The 22692-nt window shown below is 52.9% G+C and overlaps 1 protein-coding gene across 3 annotated transcripts in view; it reads right to left on the bottom strand.

Annotated features, from left to right (window-relative positions):
• Positions 1-20259, bottom strand: part of RILPL1 (Rab interacting lysosomal protein like 1) — a 39046-nt gene extending 18787 nt beyond the window's left edge. The window contains exons 1-5 of one of the 3 annotated variants that reach the window (XM_042911311.1): positions 19801-20259; positions 12510-12660; positions 1320-1438; positions 870-941; positions 549-770 (exon numbers count right to left, since the gene is read on the bottom strand). In XM_042911311.1, the coding sequence (XP_042767245.1) occupies positions 549-770; positions 870-941; positions 1320-1438; positions 12510-12660; positions 19801-20109 (873 nt within the window). In that variant the 5' untranslated portion in view covers positions 20110-20259. The remainder of the gene's footprint in view (positions 1-548; positions 771-869; positions 942-1319; positions 1439-12509; positions 12661-19800) is intronic. The other 2 variants (XM_042911313.1, XM_042911312.1) reach the window with 2 other exon arrangements.
• Between the last annotated feature and the right edge of the window lie 2433 nt (positions 20260-22692).

Genomic DNA, 22692 nt, shown 5'->3' with positions numbered 1-22692 from the left:
GGGGGAGAGAGAGAGGGACAAAGAGAATCCCAAGCAGGCTCCGAGATGTCAGCACAGAGGCCAACTCGGGGCTCAATCTCACAAACTGTGAGATCATGACCTGAGCCGAAATCAAGAGCCGGACGCTTAACTGACTGAGCCGCCCAGGCGCCCCTTGATCACCTCCTCAGAAAAAGCCTTTCTGACTCCTCCAGACGATCATGGTAATCAATAACAACAGCCAACACTGTAAATGAACTAACTCACTTGATTGTCACGATGACCTGGGGCTAGACTGTTATTGTTCCCATTTTAGACATGAGGAAACTGAGGCACGGAAAGTCTAAGTAATTTATCCAAGGTCAGGGAGGTAGTAACAGGCTAGATTCGGAGCGAGTCGGACCAGCTCTAGAGTCCGCGTAGTTAGCCAGCCGCACGCTATAGCTCCCCCCTCAGGCTCCTCCCACTTCCCCTAAGGGTAATGGGAAAAAGCAGGCAGCCTTGCCCACCTCGAGCCGGCTCCCAGACCTACCTTCCCACTTGGCTTCGGTGGCTGGCTTCCCACTTACCTCGGGCTCCTCCTCTCCATTCTGGCTGAGTTCACCCTGCAGCCTCTCTCGCAGCTTCCCCAGCTCTGCCCGCAGGCTGCCCATCTCCTGTTCCTTGGTTTGCAGATCTGCCTCTAGTTCCACCTTCTGTTCGATCAGGGCCTTCCCCTGGGCCTCCACCACTGTGACGCGGTGCCGGAGGTCGTGGTTGATCTTCATCAGCCGCGTCTGCTGCTGCTGCAGCTGGAGAAAGAGGAAGGCCTGTTTATGCGGCCGCCACGGGCAGTGGCTCATGCGGTGCACCGCACGAGGGCAAATCGCCTACAGGCGTGCCATTCGCACCGGAGACATCTTGCTTTGTTTGAAGTCTGCTCGTATTCTTAGAACTGCTGAGGCCAGAAACGCTAGGATAATCTGATGACAGTTGGAAGAGAAGTGTTTTGTCGTCAGCGTATTACGACGACTTCCGAACGGACAGCGGTAGCACGCCTTGAGAACGGGGCATCTTTTTCTAATTCCGGCGCACACGCCGTCCGGGTTTCTAGAGCAGCCCGGACCTGCTGGCCTGCTCCCGGAGGGGCACGACGAGCGTCGGGGCCAGAACAAAGCCTGACTGGGCCTCGGCACCTCCCCGGGGCATGGGAGTAGCAAGGTCACGGGGCGGGCAGCGCACACTCGGCCGGCCGGGGGTCGGCCCCGCGGCCCCCGCCGCCCAGAGCCCACGGAAGGACGGAAGGGGGCAAGGGGACCGCTGGCCCGGAGGGCGGGCGCGGGGCGGGGGCTGCCACTCACGGCCTCCACGTCTTCGTTCTTCAGACCCAGCTCCCTGTCCCTGGCGCGAATCTCGTCCCGCTGCTTGTCCACCACCTCCTTCAGCTTCTTCATCACCTGCCGCTCGCGCTCCGACATGCCTGCGGCGGGGCGGGCGAGGGCAGCGGGTGAGCCCCGCGTCCCCCCCCCCCCCCCCCCGTCCCCGGTCCCCTCCGAGCTCATCCCGCCTCAGGGCCCCGGCCGCTGCTTCGGGCTAGCCTCTCTGTGCCTCAGTTTGCACATCCACAAAATGGGAAACATAGTACCTACCCCACCCGGCCGCTGTGAGGACTGATTCGGCCAATACACAGGAAGCGTGGGAGACAGAGCCAAGGGGCGCTGTCTGTTCTTGCCGCCCCCGGCCCCCCGAAGCATACAGTCGGCCCCGGGAGGCAGGGCCTTGCCTGCCCTGTTCACTGCGTATTCCCTCGGCTAGCACGGTGCCCGGCACACAGCAGGTGCTCGCTAAGCGATCTAGGGCGTTCATAGACCGTGGGGACGGGTGGCCGCTGCAACGCGAGTGACAAAATCGGACAGCCTGAAGCATCAGAAATTTATTTTCTCACAGTTCTAGAAGGCAGAAGTTTAAAATCAGTCCAAAGTCAAGATGTCGCCAGGGCTGTGCTCCCTCCGGAGTCTCTAGGGGAGGATGAGTCCCTTCTCTCTTCTAGCTTCTGGTGGCTCCCAGTGTCCCTGGGCTTGTGGCCACATCACTCTGGTTTCTGCCTCCGTGGTCACAGGGCCTCCTCCTCTTCTGTCTGTGTCAGACCTCTCTCTGCCCCGCTCTTATAATAAGGACACTTTGATCGCATTTAGGGCCCACCTGAATAATTCAGGATAACCTACCCTCTCAAGATCTTTTTTTTTTTTAATTTTTTTTAATGTTTAGTTATTTTCGAGAGAGAGACACAGCATGAACAGGGGAGGAGCAGAGAGAGAGGGAGACACAGAATCCGAAGCAGGCTCCAGGCTCCGAGCTGTTAGCACAGAGCCTGCCGTGGGGCTCGAACTCACAAACCACGAGATCCTGACCTGAGCTAGTCGGACGCTTAACGGACTGAGCCACCCAGGCACCCCTCCCCCTCTCAGGATCTTAAACAAAATCGCATCTGTAAAGATTTTTTTTTAAGCTTATTTATTTTTGAGAGAGAGGGTGAGCAGAGCAGGTACAGAGAGGGGAGGGACAGAGGATCTGAAGCGGGGTCCACACTGACAGCAGAGAGCCGGATATAAGGCTCGAACTCACGAACTGGGAGATCACCACCTGAGCGGAAGGCAAGCTGCTTAACCGACCGAGCCACCCAGGCGTCCCGCAACTGTAAACATTTTACCCTACGAGGTAACATCCACAGACTCCAGGGATCGGGACCTGATATTTTGGGGACCATTATTCAGCCTCCTACAAGCACTGGGGCTGACAGCTAATCCTTGCTTCCCAGGAGCAGTGGTGGTCAGCCTCAACCACAGACTAACAAGAGAGAAACATTCTCCCTTTCTCTCCCTACATGATTCCCTCCTCCAACCTGCTCCATTCCATCTGAGTCTTTCCCGCTGAGAATCTCCCCTCTCCTGTCCTGGATATGCCCAAGCAGGTGGTCAACACCATGAACAGGCATTTGTGCGTCTAGAACGGGCATTTGTGCGATGTTGCGGGGGCCACAAACCCAGGTAAGACCTGGGCCTTGCTCCTGAACAACGTGAGACTTTCTGTAAGTCACAATGCGGACGTCCTGGAGGGCAGCCATCCTGCCTCAACTGTCTCTGTATTCTAGGGCTTCCCACGGGGTAGACGCTCCAGGCTGATGTGGTCGGGACTCATCCCCCGCTGCCCCCCTCATGCCCAAAGCACGACTCACTCCCACCAAGCCCACTAAGGACAAACCGCTTTATATCCTTAACCGATTTCAGTGTTATTTCCAGAAGTGGGTATTATTATCACTGTTGTTTTTAACATCAGTCCCATCTTACACATACGGAAAACTGAGGCCCGGAGACAGACTTGTTCAATGTCGCACGGCCAAGCCCTGGCAGAGCCAGGGCTCCAACCCCGGTTTTCTGACTCTGAGTCCCATGTCCTCTCCAAGATGCCACGCTGCCTTCCTAGAGCCTGCTTTGGATCCCATGTCTCCCTCTCTCTCTGCCCCTCCCTGCTCACACTCTCTGTCTCTCTCTCTCTCAAAAATAATAAATTAACAATAAAGATTTACAAAAGGGGGGGCGCCTGGGTAGCTCAGTTGGTTAAGTGTCTGACTTCAGTTCAGGTCATGATCTTGCATATTGTGAGTTCAAGCCCTGCGTTGGGCTCTGTGCTGACAGCTCAGAGCCTGGAACCTGCTTCGGATTTGGTGTCTCCTACTCTCTCTGTCCCTCCCCCGCTCATGCTCAGCCTCTCTCTCTCTCTCTCTGAAAAATAAATGAATACTTAAAAAATAAATAAATAAAATCACCTGCACAGGAATTCTCATCTCAGAATCTCCTTCTGGAAAAACCTGATCGAAACTGTACTTAGAGCTCATTTCATCCTGGGAAAACCTTACGAAGTAGAATTCCTGTTCTCCTCGTTGTTACGGCAGAAGAAGCCTGAGGTACACGATAGCTACTTAACTTATGCAGGGCCACACAGCTAGTTGGTGGCACCCAGTTAGTGGCACCTGGTTGACACAGTCAGGCGATCGTGGGGGCAGAGCCCACGCTGCCATCCTGCCGGCCTCCCGTGGCCCAAGCTCCTGACGTTATCGGCAAGTGTACGGGCTAGAAGAGCATCCCCCCCCGCCACCAACCTCTGTCCATCCGGAACCTCAGAATGTGATCTTCCATGAAAAGAGTCTCTACAGGGGCGCCTGGGTGGCTCAGTCGGTTAAGCGGCCGACTTCGGCTCAGGTCACGATCTCACGGTCCGTGAGTTCGAGCCCCGCGTCGGGCTCTGTGCTGACAGCTCAGAGCCTGGAGCCCGTTTCGGATTCTGTCTCCCTCTCTCTGCCCCTCCCCCGTTCATGCTCTGTCTCTGTCTCAAAAATAAATAAACGTTAAAAAAAAAAAAAAAAGTCTCTACAGATGCAACTGATGAAGACGAGGTCACGCCACACGAGGGGGGCCCTAAATCCTAGCACCGGAACCCTTGGAAGGGAAAGGAGACGGGGCTTCTGACACAGACACTCAGACCCCGTGACAGTGGAGAGGCTGGAGGGACGTGGCCACAAGCCAAGGCACGCTGGTGGCCTCCAGCAGCGGAACAAGGTTCCCACACCTTGACTCTGGCCTCCTGGCCTCCAGATCTGTGAGAGGGACGCATTTCCGTTGTTCTCAGCGCCCCAGTTCACGGCGCTTTGCCACAGGAACCCCAGGAAACTCAACCGCTCTGGCAGGCTTACGCGGAGAGGCCCAGAGAGGGTGCACAGCCGAGTCTTTACTGAGCTAAAATTCATACCAGTCACTCTCAGCCTCCACGTAAGGCTCGGCTGGTAGGACCAGATCAACCTAATCGCCCTCAGGGACATCTCTCACCAATCCCAGGAGCCGGGAGCCGCTGTTCCCATTTCACAGGTAAGGAATCTGAGGATGGGAACGGTAGGTGCCCTTCCCCGGTGCCCCGGTTGGTAAGGGTGGGGCTGGGATCTGAACTCTACCCGGCAGTCTCTGAGAACACGATGCCTTATATTATGGCGGGGGGGGGGGGGGGGCACTGCTGTTCTAGGCTGCTCTTCAGAAAATGGCTCTGTGGTCGGTTTTCCTCCTCTCCTGGTTACGGAGTTGTTTGGCCAGAGCCCAAGAATTTTTTCCAGACCCTTGAGCACATCCCTACCCCCGCCCCCCACACCTCCCTAGTCCAATGGCTTTGAGACCTGCAATTCATTTCCGCATACGCTAACAAGTAGTTTTTCTTTAAAAAAAATTTTTTGTAATGTTTATTTATTTTTTAGAGACGGAAAGACAGAGTGTGAGCGGGGGAGGGGCAGAGAGGGAGAGAGAGAGGGAGACACAGACTCCGACGCAGGCTCCAGGCTCTGAGCTGTCAGCACAGAGCCCAACGTGTGGTTCGAACTCACGAACCGGGAGATCACGACCTGATGCTCAACCGAATGAGCCACCCAGACATCCCTAACAAGCAGTTTTTCTCGTTGCCCTCCAGCCGACAAAAAGGATTTCCAAAAACAAGGGGCAGGGACGTGCTCTTTAATCTGGAGACTTCCAGGGAGCAGGAGACGGCAGACAGTGCCCTGTGCCCCATGTTCGTCTAATAAGCACTGTTGCATATGCAGGGCGAGCTCGTCTACACAGGCTCTCCTGGCCCACTCGCCCCACACCCCACAGCGGCGCCCTCAAATCCTCACTCAGCCCCCGGGCCTTGCCCCACATCTCAAGGAGCACCTGGCACACAGGTCGAACGTCACGGGCTCCGCCTCCCCGCAGGGACCCCTCTGCCCCACGTCTGTTCCTCTCACAGGTGGCAGAAATGCTTTTGTCCGTGCTGTGTTCCCATGGTTTCCCGTGCAAAATAAAAATAACCGTGAAAGGCATGCCTGGCATCTGCCCGGTCTCTCCACTCGGGTGGGGGTTGTGCTGAGTGGAAAACCCAAGCCTCCCCGAGCTAACCCTTTGGGAGTCGGACCCACGCTAGATGCCAATGAAGGGCGTCTCAGATGGTGCCCGTGGGGGCTAAGCCCACAGGGGTCTGGAGAGAGAGCTGAGGCAAAGCTCTCCCACTCAGAGCGGACAGATGTGATGATGTGCACAGGAGCAGCCGCCCCGGGCGTTCACGGCCACGGCCTGAGGCCCCAGATGCCTCTGTAGCATCACTGGGGCAGGCAAGGGAGCTCCCGGGTCACCCCCAGAGGTCCCAGACAGAAAGGCAGCTGAGGGCTCTTCAACAACCTCAACGTAGTTACCACACAGCCCAGCAATTCCACTCCCAGGTATACACCCCAAAGCACTGAAAACACACGTCTGCACAAAAACTTGTGCTGGAATGTTCACAGCAGCACTACTCACACCAGCCCAAAGCTGGAAACAACCCAAGTGTCCGTCGACAGATGAATGGATAAGCAGAAAACGCGGCCTATCCGTACAGTGGGGTATCGCTCAGCCATAAAAAGGAGTGAGGCACGGACAGCCGCTACATGTGGATGAACCCTGAGGTCACCATGCTGAGTGAAAGAAGCCAGACACAAGAGATCACCTCTCGATCGATTCCATTTACATGAAGCGTCCAGAAAAGGCAAATCTACGGAGGCAGAAAGCAGACCAGTGGTTGCTTGCGGCTGGGGGTGGGAAGGGGGTTGGTGTTTCTTCTAAGGTGACGAAAACGTCCTAAATTGTAGTGATGGCCGCACATTCTGAATAGGCTAAGAGCCACTGGCCTGTACGTTCTAAACGGGTGAATCGATAGCTCAATAATGCAGTTATAAAACAAACCACAGCAAAGGTTTGTCTGGTGCTTCCTACGTGCCAAGCCTTTTACATGCAGCAACTCATTTAATCCTTATAATAATATTCACATTTTACAAATGAGGAAGTCGAATTATGTAAAGGCAGATAACGTGGCCACAGGTGAGATCCGGTGGACTCTGGCTTCCGAGTTCACGGTCTTAACTCCTCCGCTCTACGGCCTCGCCGTTCTTAAAAAACAAGGAAGCAGATCCGTATGGATATGGAAATTCTGCAAGATACAGTAAGTGAAAAATCAAGGTACACTGTATCCAGTATGGCATCCTGGGCTGGATGCTGGAGCAAGAAAAGGACATTAACCTGAAACCTGGTGAAATCCAGATAAAGTCTGTGGGACAGTTCACAGCAACACGCCAATGTGGGTTTCTTAGTCGTGACCAATGACCGTGGTGACATAAGACGTCACTCTTAGGGGGGTTACGGGAACTCTCTGTACTATGCAACTTTTCTGTAAATCTAAAATTATTCCAAAACAAAAACGTAAAACAAAACCAAAAAACCCAACAACCAAGGCGCCAAACATCTAGAGATAGTTACCATTTGTGAGGGGGTGAAAGGGGATGTTTTCCTTCTGCATTTGTGTCAATATGGACACTTGAACACGCACAGAAAATCTGCAGAAAGACTGTAAAGCGTTTTTCCAGGGCTTCCTCCAGGCAGACTGCTTGGGAACAGGAATTAGCAGTGGCAGGGAGATCGAGTTTTCACCACAGTTTTGCACTGTTTGATTAAAAAAATAATAATAACATGCATGCATTTTATTTTTGCTTCGAAAAGTTGTTTTTCACTTTGTTTTCTCCTGAAAGTAAAACATTGGGAAAAACTCCATCAATGTCCTCAAGTCTTGAGGCTGGACGTGGGGGCCTCAGCTGTGGAACCGCTCAGGCTCAGGTCTCCTTTGACAGAAAATGTTAACTGAGACGCCCAAGCAGATTTCCTGCCTTCAGCTCTCGGGCTGTAGGCAATTTTTTGAGGGAAGAAAGTCAAACTTTGGCCCCACCTGAGTCCAGTCCTCGGCCGTTTACGTCCACAGGCTGCAGCAGGTTCGTACCTCCCATGCTCTGTCTGCTTTGCATCTCCCGGGGCTCAGCGGGCCAGGATCTGCAGGGCTGGGGCTGGTCTCCCCTCCCTCACACACGGACATGGCTTTACTAATCCCCTGATCATATCCTAGAACTTTACTGTTTTGTTTTTGAGACAGAGAGAGAGCAGGCGCACGCGTGAGAAGGGGAGAGGGAGGGAGGGAGGGAGAGAGAGAGAGAGAGAGAGAGAGAGAGAGAGAGAGAGAGAGAGAATCCCAAGCAGGCTCTATGCTCAGCGCACAGCCCAACGCAGGGCTCGATCCCACGACCCTGGGATCATGACCTGAACTGAAATCAAGATTCAGACCCTCAACTGACTGAGCCATCCAGGTGTCCCTACTGTTTTGGTTTTGGTTTTCTGCTTACTCTGTCCATTAAGAGAGGCATGTTAAAATCTCCCACGATGATCGTGGATGTATTTTTTCTTAATTTCTGTCCACTTTGGGGGCGGGTGGCTCAGTCAGTAAGCATCTGATTTCAACTCAGGTCATGATTGCACAGTTCACGGGTTCGAGCCCCGCGCAGGGCTCTGTGCTGACAGCTCGGAGCCTGGAGCCTGCTTCGGATTCTGTGTCTCCCTCTCTGTGCGCCCCTTCCCTGCTAGAACTCTGTGTCTCTCTGAAAAATAGATAAACATTAAAATTTTTTAAAATAAATTTGCCCGCTTTTTAAATTATTATATTTAAAGTGTAGAATTTGGTGGTTTTTAGTATGTTCACAAAGCTGTGCAATCATTACCACTATGTTTTTATCACTCCTCTAAAGAAACCTCATTCCCCTTAGCAGTCACCCCCCACCCCCCGCCCTTTCCTGACCTCCCTGCAGCCCTTGGCAACCGCTAGTCTGCTTTGTGTCTATAGATTTGCCTCTTCTGGACATATTTCTGTTCATTATTGCTTTATTTCTTTTTAAGTTTATTTATTTATTTTGAGAGAGAGGGGGAGAGAGCACAAGTGGGGAAGGGGCAGAGAGGGAGGGAGACAGAGAATCCCAAGCAGGCTCCACACCACCAGTGCAGGGCCCGATGTGGGGCTCAAACCCTGTGAGATCACGACCTGAACTGAAGTCTGACACTTAACCGGCTGAGCTGCCCAGGAGCCCCTCGCTTTTGCTTTATAAACTTTGAGGCTAAATTACTAGGTATGCACAAATTGAAAATCACATTTTCTTGGTGAACTGAACTTTTTATCATCACAGAGTGATCTCTGCCTTGAAGTCTATTTTATCTTCCATCCATATAACCACACCAGCTTTCTTTTGGTTAGTGTTTGCACAGTACATCTCTTCTCAGCCTTTTACTTTCAGCCTTTAGCAGAGAGGTCTCTTAGAAACAACATACAGCTGAACTTTTAAAGTCCTTTTTGACAGGGGCACCTGGGTGGCTCAGTCAGTTGGGTGTCCAACTTCGACTCAGGTCATGATCTCGCAGTTAGTGAGTTCGAGCCCTGCATCGGGCTCTGTGCTGTCAGCTTGGAGCCTGAAGCCCGCTTCAGATTCTGTGTCTCACTCTCTCTGCCCTTTCCCTGCTCATTCTCTGTCTCTCTCAAAAATAAACATGAAAAAAAAATTTTTTTAAATCCTTTTTGACAATCTTTATCTAGAACTTTTAGTCCGTTTACATTTAATGTAAGTTCCAGTATAACTGGTTTAACTCTCCTATCCTGTAATCTCCTGCTCTGTGTATTACACTTGCTGGGTTTATTTTTCATTCAAGGGACTGAGTGTGCACTATCATGCCACTGTGATATTGCAATATAATAAGAAAAATATATTTATACATATAATATATAATTATATATACATAATATACATTTTATGTATGTGAATATGAATATAAGTGCTAAGCACTTTACACACACACATATAATATGTATATATATATACACATACACACATACATGTATGATATATACGTATCATATATACATTTGGTCTTTGACCCCAGTTCTTGGCACAGAATTCCTAAAACTTGTGATTTCCTGAAGAGGGGAGAGGAGTATCTTCTATTGTCATAAGCTCCTTTCTGCCATTTTTGAGTTTATGATAATGAGGTGACTCTTGGTGGCCCCCTTAGATGGTTTCAGGATGGGGTTCTGGTTGCCAGAGGAACCAACTATATGATTGGTGATTAGCGGGGAGAAGGGGCTGGTGATTGACCTAATCACAAAGCAAATCGCCAATGGCCAGTGATTTAATCGTGCATCCCTACAGAATGGCACTTCCATCGGTCTCTGGGGTTCAGAGAGCCTCCAGGCTGATGAATATATCCATGTGCACAAACGGTGGCACACCCCAACTCCACCGGGACAGAAATCTCTGGGCTTGGACCCCTTTCAGACCTCACCCTACGTACCCTTCTTCATCTGGTTATTCATCTGAGTCCTTTATAATATCCTTTGTATCCTTTATAAACCAGTAATCGCGTGTCTCTGAGTTCTGTAAGCCGTTCCAGAAAAGTACTGAGCTTGTGGGGGGTGGTTGTGGGAACCTGTGACTTTGCAGCCAAGGTGGATAGAAATGTGTGTATCCTGGGGACCCATCGCCTGCAAAGGACACCTGAAGTGGGGGTGGTCTCGTGGGACTGATCCTTCAACTTGTGGAGTCTGATGCTAACTCTGGGGTAGACAGTGTCACAACTGAATTAAATTCTAGGACACACAGCTGGTGCCTGGAAAATTGGTTGGTGTGGGGAAAAAATACCCCACACATCTGGGTCAGAGTGTTGTAAGTACAATAATAGTTTTCCTTCGGCCGCACTCTTCCATCCGGGCCCTAGCAGGTGCCTCTTGGCCTCCAACATGGCAATCCAGCCAGAGCACCAGGCAGAGAGCAGGCACTTCAGTGATAAACGAGTTTACAAAGGGTCAATGAATAAACAGTGTTCTGTCCAGAACTGTCAGCGCCTGGGCACTAAAATATCACAGTGGCCCAATCTCTGGGGCTGGGCACGATTCCCATTTGGTGGCCTGAAATCAAGAGGTCCCAGAGAGGTACAAGCCTTCTTTGGGGGGTGGGGTGGGGGGCAGGGGGCTGATTCGGCAGACTCAAGCTCCAGTCCTGACTTCACCACTAACTTGCTGTATGACCCTGGGCACCTCACTGCCCCTCTCTCAGCCTCAATTTTTCTCATTTGTTCAATAAGGAGGTTGGACTAGGTAACAGAAATTCAGTAATAACAGCTGACACTTGCTGTGTGTACGTACCAGGTACTATTCTAAGCAAACTACAGATACTAATTCATCGAATTGTCACAACAACCTTAAGAGTGACACACAGTGTTTCTGCCATTTTTCACGTGGAGAGCAACTCAGGCACACAAAGATCAAGTGACTTGGTCAAAGTCGCTTAGGAGGTAAGTCTTGGGTTAGGATTCACACCTGGGCAGTCTGGCTCTGGAGCCAATCCTTCTAACCACTAAGACTTTTGCTTTCATTGCACGATAGGCATGTCAACACAGGAAACCCAAAGAAAACAGAACTGCAGCACCTGGATCGATATGTCCTCTTTTCTCGGCCTCTACAGTCCGTATCAGTGCGCTGCTACTTTAATCTCACAGAGGCGTAACTATGGTTCTGAACTTCAGCCCCCATGCAAGCCCGTCTCTCACCCCATCGAGCAGGGGGAGGCGGGAGGGCTTGTGTGGGTCCCCAGGGAGTTTCTTCAAGAGGAAGAGAGAGGTCTGACACTCCTGGGACAACAGGCAGCCTCTGATTAGGAAGGAGGCTCCAGGGGAGAACAGGGCTGACGCAGGCCCACGGGGGCTCAGAGCATATCCCATGTCTGTCTTTGCATCCCCAAAAGCAGCAGAGGGCCTGGAGTGAAGGGTCTAGATAACTGCTTGCAGGGTGAATGACAGTTTAGGGGCTCCAGTGCCATTCAGATCTGGTTTACCATCCTCGGTCGTTCATTGTTCAACGTGTGCCCATGGCAAGAGTCCAGCTGCTTTCCCGCACTCTTGGAATAAAATCCAAACCTTCGTCTCTCAGGGGCTGTGTGATCTGACCCTGCTGACCCCTCTGACCTCATCTTTAACCACCTTTGTCCTCGATCATCTTCTCCTGTTACCCTGGCCCTCCTGGTTTTACAGAACGCATGCCCCAGGGCCTTTGAACTTGCTTCTCCCCCAAGATATTTGCATTGCTCACTCCATCACTTCACTAGGGCTCCAGTGTCACCTTGTCAAAGAGGCCTTCCTTGATCACTTCATCTAAAGAAGCCCCCCACCAAATCACCTCTATCACACCCCCAGGTTGCGTTCTCCCAGAGGCCTGGTCACCATCTGGAACCATGCCATCTACTTGTTTACATGGTTATCATCTAGCTCCTCCCCAGCCCTAGAACACAAGCTTCACGAGGGCAAGGGCTTCGTCTTGTCCACCGTGTGTCCCCCGTGCCTAGAACGGAGCCTCGAAAGGGAGGAACCCATGACAATCCGCTGAACGAACCTCAGTTTCACCTTCTGTAAAGTGGGGCTACACGTTCTCTCCCAGGCAGAGCGACAGGAACCACACGAGACAAAAGGCTCTGGGACCCAGCACGCGCCCTCCCTCACTCGGGGACCGTGACCATGACCGTTACCGGGGAGGTGGGCGATCACGGTGGGAGCAGCCTTCCCCTGACCTCCCGGGCTGGCCCCTCCTCCTACCTTCGTGCTTCTGGAACTCCTCCTCCGAGAAGCTGGCGTCTTTGTGCGAGAGGTTGGTCAGGAGCTGCTTGTTTTCCTCCTGCAGCTGGGCAATCTGAGAGAGGAGGTCCTGCGCCTCCCCCCGCCACACGTCCTCCACCAGCTCCAGCTCCTGCGAAAGCGAGGGGCCGGCCGTGGGGTCGCAGCCTGCCCGGGGCGGTGGCCTCACCCCCCTCCCTCGGGAGCAGCCCGGGCCTGCCTGGGCTTTGGGGCACCGAGAACAAGGCCGCCACTAGTCCATCTGCAAGAGACGGAAGGTGCCCTTCCTCTGGGCAAGGCCAGGACCCGACTGGGCTACAACCATACCTCCTAACTACCTAGACAGACCGAGAGTGCAGATGAGCGGCCCCGGGCCACAGGGGCCCTAACACCCCCCAACCTCTCTGGGCAGGTCGCGGCCCTGATCTGTGGGTAGACCCTGAGTGAGGACAGACCTCTCTCCCAGGGAGAAAGAAGCTGCAAAGACCCCCGGCGATGCCCCCGGGCCCCAGCACTCCTTGTGTCTCTGACACAGGCGTCTCTTGAAGCGGTCCTGGGCAACCAACTTGCTTCACCCCTCCGAGCCTCAGTTTCCCCTAGTGGGGGAGCCATCATCTAGACTCGCAGGGTTGACGTGAGGATAACTAAGATCAGTCTATGGAAGTTATTTTGGGAGGGGCTGTAATCAAGGAAAGAGATGATCAGTGTTGACAAGGATGAGAGAAAGCTGGAGCCCTCAAGCCCTGCTGGTGAGCACACAGACTGGTGCAGCCACTGTGGGGAACAGTCTGGCAGCCCCTTGGTAAGAGAAACAGGTACCATGCGACCAGCAATTCCAATCCAAGGATCTGCCCAAGAGAAATGAAAACCAGGGGTGCCCGGGTGGCTCAGTTGGTTAAGCACCCAACTTCGGTTCAGGTCATGATCTCGTGGTTTGTGGGTTCGAGCCCCGGGTCGGGCCCCGTGCTGACAGCTCAGAGCCTGGAGCTGCTTCGGATTCTGGTCTCCCTCTCTCTCCGCCCCTCGCCTGCTTGCTCTCTGTCTCTGTCTCTCTTGAAAATAAATAAACATTCAAAAAAAAAGAGAGAAATGAAAACCCATGTCCACACAAAGACCGGTATGCGAATGTTCACAGCAGCATTCTTCACAAGGGCCAAGAGCAAGAAACAACCCAAATGTCCGTCAGTTGAAGAACAACATGCATGGACCTTGAAAACATGCTGCTAAGTGAAGGCAGTCAGGCCACACAGTGTATGATTCCACTGATGGAAAGTATCCAGAACAGGTAAATCCACAGAGAAAGAAAGCAGACTGGCACTCGTCTAGGGTTGGAGGGTTGGTGGGGAAACGAGAAGTGAATGACCGCTCATGGGTATGGGTTTTCCTTTCGAAGTAATGAAACTATCCTAAAATCGATTCTACTGAAAGTTACGCAGCTCTGTGAATAGACCCAAGACCACTGAATTATATACTTTATATTTTTTTAATTAAAAAAGTTTTTTTTTACATTTATTTATTTTTGAGAGACAGAGAGAGACAGCGTGAGCAGGGGAGGGGCAGAGAGAGAGGGAGACACAGAATTCAAAGCAGGCTCCAGGCTCCGAGCTGTCAGCACAGAGCCCGACGTGGGGCTCGAACCCACGAACCGCGAGATCATGACCTGAGCTGACGTCAGACGCTCAACCGACTGAGCCACGCAGGTGCCCTCAGTTCACCCATTTAAAGTGTTTAATTCTGGGGCGCCTGGGTGGCTCAGTCGGTTAAGCGTCCGACGTCGGCTCAGGTCATGATCTCGCGGTTCGTGGGTTCGAGCCCCGCGTCGGGCTCTGTGCTGACAGCTCGGAGCCTGGAGCCTGCTTCTGATTCTGTGTCTCCCTCTCTGTCCCTCGCCCGCTCACGCTCTGTCTCTGTCTCTCAAAAATAAATAAAACGTTAAAAAAAAGTCTGCTGTAAAACCAGAAACTAAACAGAGCACGGTCGCTGTTGCGGGACATAATGCCAGTTGAAAGCATAGATACCGAAGCCTGTTGGCCTGTTTGAATCTTGTTTCTGCCCCTTACTAGCTGATGCTCGAGAAGTTATTGAATCTTTGGGTATCTTGGAAATGTGGAAAATAGTGTCATATCTACCTCTGAGGGCTGTCATGAGGATTATGTCAATGGTTGGAATGGTGCCCAGGTCCCAGAAAATGCTAAAGATGTGTTTGCCGGTTTCTGTTCCTCCTACAGCCTGTCACAAGCCGGCCCAAGGCCGGGTAAACACGGCCTCCGTTCATCTTTTAAATACATTCCTAAATCCCCATCTCCTTTGTCAGGAAGTCTGCTGCACTGGGGAAATGAGAGGTAATAACTAAGTATTCGCACAGCTGTTCAAGGTCACCGAGGGAGGTGAAGGGTAGGGCCAGAGGGCGGAAGCGGTGGTGGAATGATGGAGCGGGCATGCGGCCTTCCCACGCGCAGGTGGCTCTTCTAGCTGGTTCTTCCCTGCTCGCGTCTGGCACAGGCTGAGCACAGAGGGTCCCAGTGGGCAACGGTCAAGTGTAACTGACTGCGGTAGGCGGAACAGCGGCCCCCAAAGTCGTGCACATACATCCCAGTCCCTGGGACCCGAGACTATGTGACCTCACGCAGCAATCTGGCAGGTGTTAAGGACCCTGAGATGGGGAGTCTCCTGGGTTATCCAGTGGACCCACCGTAATCAAAGGGTCCTCACAGGCGAAAGAGGGAGGCAGGAGGATCAGAGTCAGAGATGATGTGGCGACAGAAGCCAGAGCTAGAGATTTGAAAACGGTACTCTGTTGGCTGTAAGGGTGGAGGAAGGAGCCAAAAGCGAAGAAATGCCTCCAAAAGCTGGAAAAGGCAAGGAAGTGGATTGTCCCCGAAAGCTGTCAGAAGAAATGAATTTTCTGACACCTTGGTTTTGACGCAGCGAAACCCTTTTCTGATTTTTGAGCTCCAGAGTTTTATCCAGTATTATCCGTGTTGGTATGACCCATAAATAGCATATTCTGCATTATCCTAACAAAACTGTGTTACCTCGAGCCAGTTAAGTTTGTGGTAATTTGTTACAGCAGCAATAGATGAATACAGACTTTAACCCGCAGGGTTGTTTTTTTCCTTCCCTCAAAGGGGGCACAGGGCAGCATGTGGCTCTTGCCTCCGAGCTGACCGCAGCAAATTTAATCTTGCCTCCACACCAGCTAAGAGGCTCTCCCAGGAAGTCACCCCTGATTGATCACCTCCTTTGCCTTCTCAGGACTAAGAGTCTTCAAACTCCTTATGTGGGCCTACTAAGTCCAGTATAATCAGACCCGTCCACCTCCCTGACCTCATCCCCCCCCCGTATTCCTTACTCACTCTGTTCTAACCACACTGGCCTTCTTCGTGTTCCTTGAACACACCAAGCCCGTTCCTACCACAGGGCCTTTGCACTTGTGGTGTCTGCCTAGGACGCCCCTCCCCCAGCTCTCTCTGTGGAGGGTACCCACACTTCATTCCGATCTCAGCCCAGATGTCACCTCCTCAGGGAAGCCTTCCTGACTGTCCCATCCTAGTCAGTCTCTTTCATATCACTCTTGTATTTTTTCATGGCACTTCCCACAAGCCGAAAATTTTAAACCTTAAAAAATACCTATCTCCTTACACTAGAATTGCACCATCCGATAGAGTAGCCACAAGCCACATGTGGCTGCTGAGCACTTGAACTGTGGCTGGTCTGAACTAGCACGTGCAACAGGGTTAAACATGCATCAGATTTCAAAGACATAGGGAAAAAAATGCAAAATACCTATTTAATAATTATTTGAGTAACTATGTGAGGTGATGGATGGTAAATTTCACAATACACATAAATATCAAATCATTATGCTGCACACCTAGGGGCGCCTGGGTGGCTCAGTTGGTTGGGCGTCCAACTCTGATTTCGGCTCAGCTCGTGATCTTGCGGTAGATGGGATCGAGCCCTGCATCAGGCTCTGCTTTTGCATTAAGGAGTCTGCTCTGGATTCCCTCTTTCTCCCTCTCCCTAGGCCCCACCTCTGCTCTCTTTCTTTCTCAAAATAAACATTTTTTAAAAATTATGCGGGGCACCTGGGTGGCTCAGTCAGTTGAGCGTCTGACTGTCTCAGGTCATGATCTCACAGTTCGTGGGTTTGAGCCCCGCATCGGGCTCTGTGCTGACAGCTCGGAGCCTGGAGCCTGTTTCAGATTCTGTGTATTCCTCTCTCTCTGCCCCTCCCCCACTCGCGCTCTGTCTCCCTCTGTCTCAAAAATAAATAAACATAAAAAAAATTACATTAAAAAAAATTATGCTGTAACCTAAAACTAATACAATGTTATATGTCAATTATATCTCAATAAAAAATAATTTTTATGTTGATTACATGCAGAAATAATATTTTGCAAAGACTTGGTTTGATAAGATATCAAAATTTTTTTTAACCTCATCTGTGTCTTTTTATTAATGTGACAAGTCACATAATATTATTTTTTAAGTTTATTTATTTATTTTGAGAGAGAGAGTGAGTGTGTGTGCACGAGTCGGAGAGGGGCAGAGAGGGAGACAGAGAATCCCAAGCGGACTCCACACTGTCAGTTCATAGCCTAATATGGGGCTCGATCTCATGAACCATGACCTGAGCTGAAATCAGGAGTCAGTCATTTAACCAACTGAGCCACCCCGGGCATCCCCCACCCCCCACCACATAATATTTCTATGGACAGCCCTGCACTAGAAAGTCAGGTCCAAGAAAGTCAGGTCCAAAGACCTCATCTACTGTGGTCACTGCTGTCTCCCCAGTGCCCAGAACAGTGCCCAGTTCATAGCAGGTGCTGGATAAATACATCTGTTGAATGAGCAAATGAACAACATATCCTGTTAACAATATAGACAACTGTATCCGCACAGCCACTGCTTTCTAAGCCTGTTGGTATTTTTCCTGTCTTCCCAGTTACCCACCCACTGCCTGAGATGAGGATCCAGCTTTCCTAGTCTCTGCACTGCCCATGTCACTTAGGAGGGCACTTTGCATGCTGTGGCCCATCAACGGGGTTGCAGACTGAGTAACCAGATAGACAGAACATGTCAAGACTGTGGCCTGAGTCTGTGTGATGAGCAGAACTGACTAAATCTGGGGGCGGGGGGGGGGGGGGTATGCTCAGGGGAGGAGTTGGCGGAAGACAGGGTGCATGCGTTGTGCTGAGAGAGAGAGAGAGGGAGGGGGGTGAGGCAGAAAAAAGAGGGAGGAATGAACAAACTGATAAGACCAAGGACATGTTAGGAAGATTTTTGTGGAAATAACACCTTGAAGAGCCTTTGAGACCACAAGAAAAAAAAAAACCAGAGAAGTCTCTCTTGATCCCAAGAATACAAAGAAAAGTAAACAAGGGGCTGGGATGGGAAGAGGGTTTTGCCCTCTGATTTAGGAGAGATCATCCTCAGTGTTTACAAACAAGCCTCAGCTCTGAGCACGCTGGGGTTTACTTCCTGGCTGACGGCGTTCCAGAAGTGACAAGTGCAGCTGGCTGGGAATGCCATCTGACTCCAAGCCTAGCGGCCTCCGATGGCTCCCAAGGATGTCCCCCAGCCCAACTGCTGCAGAATTCCAACGTCAAGGGTGGGAACAGAGGCGCTGGGACTTCTGTGTGACCCGGGCTAAGCCCCTTGGCAGCCACACGAGGGGATTTCAAAGATCCTTTCCCCTGACTCTCTAAAAGAGATTGGGAGTGGGGTCCCCAGTATCAGACCATGAACACCTCATTGAAAGCCTATCCAGGCCTAAAGACAACAGCTAACACTTGTAAGGCCCTCATGATGGGCCAGGCCTAGTCCCAAACACTTTATGGAAGTTAACCAACCCTTCAATTCTCCCCACAACCCTATGAGATGAGTACTATTATCCCCATTTTACAGCTGAGGAAACTGAGGCACAGAGAGGTGAGCTGACTTGCCTAAGATCACACAGTGGCAGGGTTTGAAGCCAGGCTGTCTGGCTCCAAAGTCCCTGGGAACTTGACATGAATTACAGGGCTGGGGCATTTTCAAGCTCCGAGCATGATCTTGGAAATGTTGCCTAACACTTGGGAGCTTGAGTTTCCTTCCTGACCTCAGGGCACAGGGACCTATGAGGACAAACACTGTCAAACCTCCCAAACACTAGTGCTCTTAACCACTGGCAGTTCTGCCCCGAGGTTAAGACTACATACACAGCCTGGGTTATTTTCCTTGAAACACAATAGGTTATGGCCTGCCAGAGAGGTTCAGAGAGGCCAAGTACATTTCCTGAGGCCACACAGCAAGCCAGAGCCCCCTCAGGCACCCTGATTGCTCCTAGGAAAGGCGTTTCCTCCTATTCTCTGTCCAAAGGGTCTGACAGAAGCTTCCCTGGCCTGAGGTTGGGGCAGGAAACCACACATCTCCCACTTCCTTTTCCCCGGGCACCTTGTCTAGACTCCCAGTCCAGTAGAGAGGCCCTGATTCATCCGAGGAATTCTTGTTCACAGGGCAGAGGCTTAGCTTAAAGCTGCCCCAAATCGTGTCCTATCCCCTGGGTGGGGAAGAGGCACCAGAGTTACCTCCACTGGCCTGGGATTCTCTCAGCACTAATTTGGGGCAAATCCCCCCTCCCCCAATTTTCTTCATTTGTAAAACGAAGACAATTCCTGCCTCAGAGAGTTCCGTGAAGATTAAAGATAAAATCAAGGAGGGGAAAGCACTTCAGTTTCATAAATTAGAAGGAATTCTGGGAACAATTCGCAAATAGAAACCCAGAGTCTGGGGGTTGATGAGCTGGGTGGCTGGAGGTCACATCCCCTTTGCTACGGGGGGGTTTGGGGATGAGAAGAAGAAAGGGGCCTGACTGAAGGGCAGAGGGCTTATTTCATTTCTGGAAAATAATATCATCTAAGCGCTTTAGATATATCACACTTAATTCTTAATGAGGTGGGTCTTATTACCATCACCATTTGACATGCGAGGAAATAAAGCACAGAGAGGTTAAGTAACTTACCCAAGGTCACACAGCTATTAGACGGTAAAGGTGGGACTGGAACTCAGGTCTGACTCCAAAGGACTGCCCTAATCTCTGAGGCAGTATATGCCAGGTGGCGCTGGCTGGACAAAAGAGGGCCAGGGGCCTCCCTCCCTCCCTCCCTCTCTCATCCTCGTCTTGTCCCTGCGTACACAAACGTGCGCGCCTACAGCTGCGGGATGCTGAAGGGCCCTCGGGTCCCAGCGGTCCCATTCCCCGGATGGACAGACTGGGTCCGCTGCCCACCTTCTGGTGCTTGCGCTCCTTCTCGATGCGGTCCATCCTCTCCAGGCGCAGACGGTCCAGCTCCAGGCGTAGCTCGTCCAGCTCAGGCGCGACGTGGTGGCGGCTGACCAGCACCTCCAGGATCTCCAGGACGCGCACGACCTTGGGCATGAGGCGCGCGATGGCCTCGCAGCCGTGCTGGTCGATGACCCGCTCGAACTCGTGGCCCACGAGCGACGCGATGTCGTACACGTCCATGACGGTCAGCTCCGCCACGTTCTTCTCCAGCGCCGACTCGGCCGCCAGCGACGACCCCCGGTCCTCCTCCATGGCCCCCCGCCCGGCCTCTCCCCCACCCCGCAAACTAGTGCAACTCCCAAACTTGCCGCTGTCGAGGGCAGCGCCGGGCCGGGCCCACCTCGCGCCGCCGCGGGCGGTCCGCGCTCAGCTGGCCCTCGGGCGAGGGCGCACCGGGCGGCGGGCGGCCGTCCGCATGGGCGGGGGCGGCGGACCGCGAGCCGGAGGGCGGCGCGCGGGGGGCGAGTCTCGGCGCGCGGCTCGGCCCGGAGCCTGCTCCCCGGCGGGAGGAGGCGGCGGCGGCGGCGGCGGCGGCGGCGGCGAGGAAGGCGCGCGTGCGCAGGCCCGCGGCGCCTCCCAAGTTGGGAATCCGAGTTGGGCGCAATGGAGGCGCGGGGTCTAGCCGGAGACGGGGCCCGGTCGCCCTCGGAAACAGTTCTCGCCCGGGGGTCGCCCCCACGCCCGGGGCCGGGGAAGGACGGGCGGCCGCGGCTCCTCCGGGAAACTTTGGCGGCGGCGAGACCCGGTGACCGGCTCCCCCCGCGGGGATGCCGCGCGCCCCGCCCCGATCCCGGCCTGGCGAGGGGCGCGCCCGGCTTCCGCCGCCCGAGGGCGCCCGGGTCCCCGCGGGCCGCGTTCCGCGACCCGCCGACTAGGCGGCCCCCTCCCCCCCCGCTCGCCGGCCCCCGTGCCACACACGCTCCCCCCGGCCCCGCGGGACCTTCCTCCGCCGCGCCCCCCGAGCGTCCGGGCGCGCCGCCCCCTCCTCCGGCCCGGTCCTGGCTCCTCCTCTCCCACTGCCGCCGGGGAGGGGTCGAGGCTAGCCGGGAGGAGAGGGGGAGGGGGACGGGGCGGTGGGGGAGGCTCGTCTGGGGACGATTCGCCGCGCCGGGCGGCGGCCCCGGCGGTGGAGCCGAATGGAGGGGTCGAGAGGTGGACTCCGGGATGGGGCCCATCCTGGGGAGAGAGCGACGACCACCCCCGGCCCCCCCCCCCCCTCCCCCAGCTCCCCAGCCCGTAGACCCAGCTACGGGCGGAGCTGGCGGCGCCGGGTCCTGCGCTCCAGCCCAGGCGCCCGAGAGGGGCCGAAGGAAGGGTGGAGGGGTCCCCTGCCCCCGAAGCCGCCGGCCGGCCCCGCCCGCAGAGCCACGTCCATTTAGCAGTTCCTCGTGACATAAACACCAATTCACAGAGGAGGTGAGGCCGGGGTTTGGATCTCAGCACCGCGAGTTTTCTTGTCCAAGCCCCCTCTCCTTTTTGACCTAAGTCCCCTGGTCCATCGGACACCCCGCCGCCCCCAGAAGAGCCTTTCCTGAAGCCACCGGCCCTCCCATTCTTCCCGCCGCCACGCATGGCTTATGGACCCTCCTCTGCGTTCCCACAACCCGCTGTCTTCTATACAATTGCTCCTTACACAGAGTTTTAACGGTGTGGTTACACATACGCCTCCCCCATGAGACTGTGAGCTCTTTGGAGGCATGAAAGAAAGAAAGAGAGAAAAAGAAAGAAAGAGAGAGAGAGAAAGAAAGAAAGAAAAAAAGAACTTTAACACCCTTGTCCTAAAACCCACACCAACCTGGCACATTATTGATTAAAAATGTTTTTTAAGTAGAGCTTGGAGCCTGGATTGGATTCTGTGTCTCCGCTCTCTGCCCCTCCCCTGCTTGCACTCTGTCTCTTTCTCTCAAAAATAAATAGACATTAAAAATATATATATATATATATGCATGTTAAAATATCATGTAACTGCTTTTGAGTTAACCAGTATTTTTAAAAACATTAGTTTAAATTTCCAATTACGTAGGTATTCATAGATATAACCCACGTAATGAAATCTCTTTAGGGTCTTCAGTAGTTTTTAAGAGTGCCCTTGGAAAAGGGTCTCTGAGACCAGAGAGTTTGAGAACTGCTTCCTCACAGCATCCTAGGAAGTATTATCCTTGTTTTACAAATGAGGAAAGGGGGGAGGCACAGAGAGGTCAAATAACTCGCCCAGGGCCCAGCAGCTGGTAAGAGGTCAGATCTGTGCACAGCAAGCCAGTGAGGTGGACATGTGATTATCCCCATCCAAAATCAAGGACAGTGAGAAACAGGGAGGGGCATTAGCTTCCTGCAGCTGATGTAACAAATTGCCACAAACTTGGAGACTTAAAACAATAGAAACTTATTCTCTGACAGTTCTGGAGGCCAGATATCTGAAATCAAGGTGTTGGCAGGATCAGGCTCTCCGGAGGGTCCTCTCTTGACTCTTCCAGCCTCTGGGATGCTTAGTCTGTAGCCACATCCCTCCAGTCTCTGCCTCTGTTTTCACGTGGTCCTTCCATGCATGTCTGTCTTCTCTTTGTGTCTCTTGTAAGAACACCTGTCATTGGATTTAGAGCCCATCTGCACAATCCAGGATGATCTAATCTCAAGGTCCTTAACTTAATTCGCTTGCAAAGATTATTTTTTCAAAATAAGGTCTCCACTTCCAGGATCGGGACACGGAAGTATCTTTTGGGGCAGGGTGGCACCATTCAACCCACTTGCTTAAGGTTCCACAGCTGGGAGGGATGCAGCCAACCCAGTGGGTGCCCGTGTTGAGTGAAGGAATAAATAACGAATGCCCAGATTGGG

The sequence above is a fragment of the Panthera leo genome, chromosome D3 (assembly GCF_018350215.1).
Source record: "Panthera leo isolate Ple1 chromosome D3, P.leo_Ple1_pat1.1, whole genome shotgun sequence".
NCBI lineage: Eukaryota > Metazoa > Chordata > Mammalia > Carnivora > Felidae > Panthera > Panthera leo.
The sequence above is the reverse complement of the archived record's forward strand: the minus strand, read 5'-3'. Positions and strand labels throughout refer to the sequence as shown.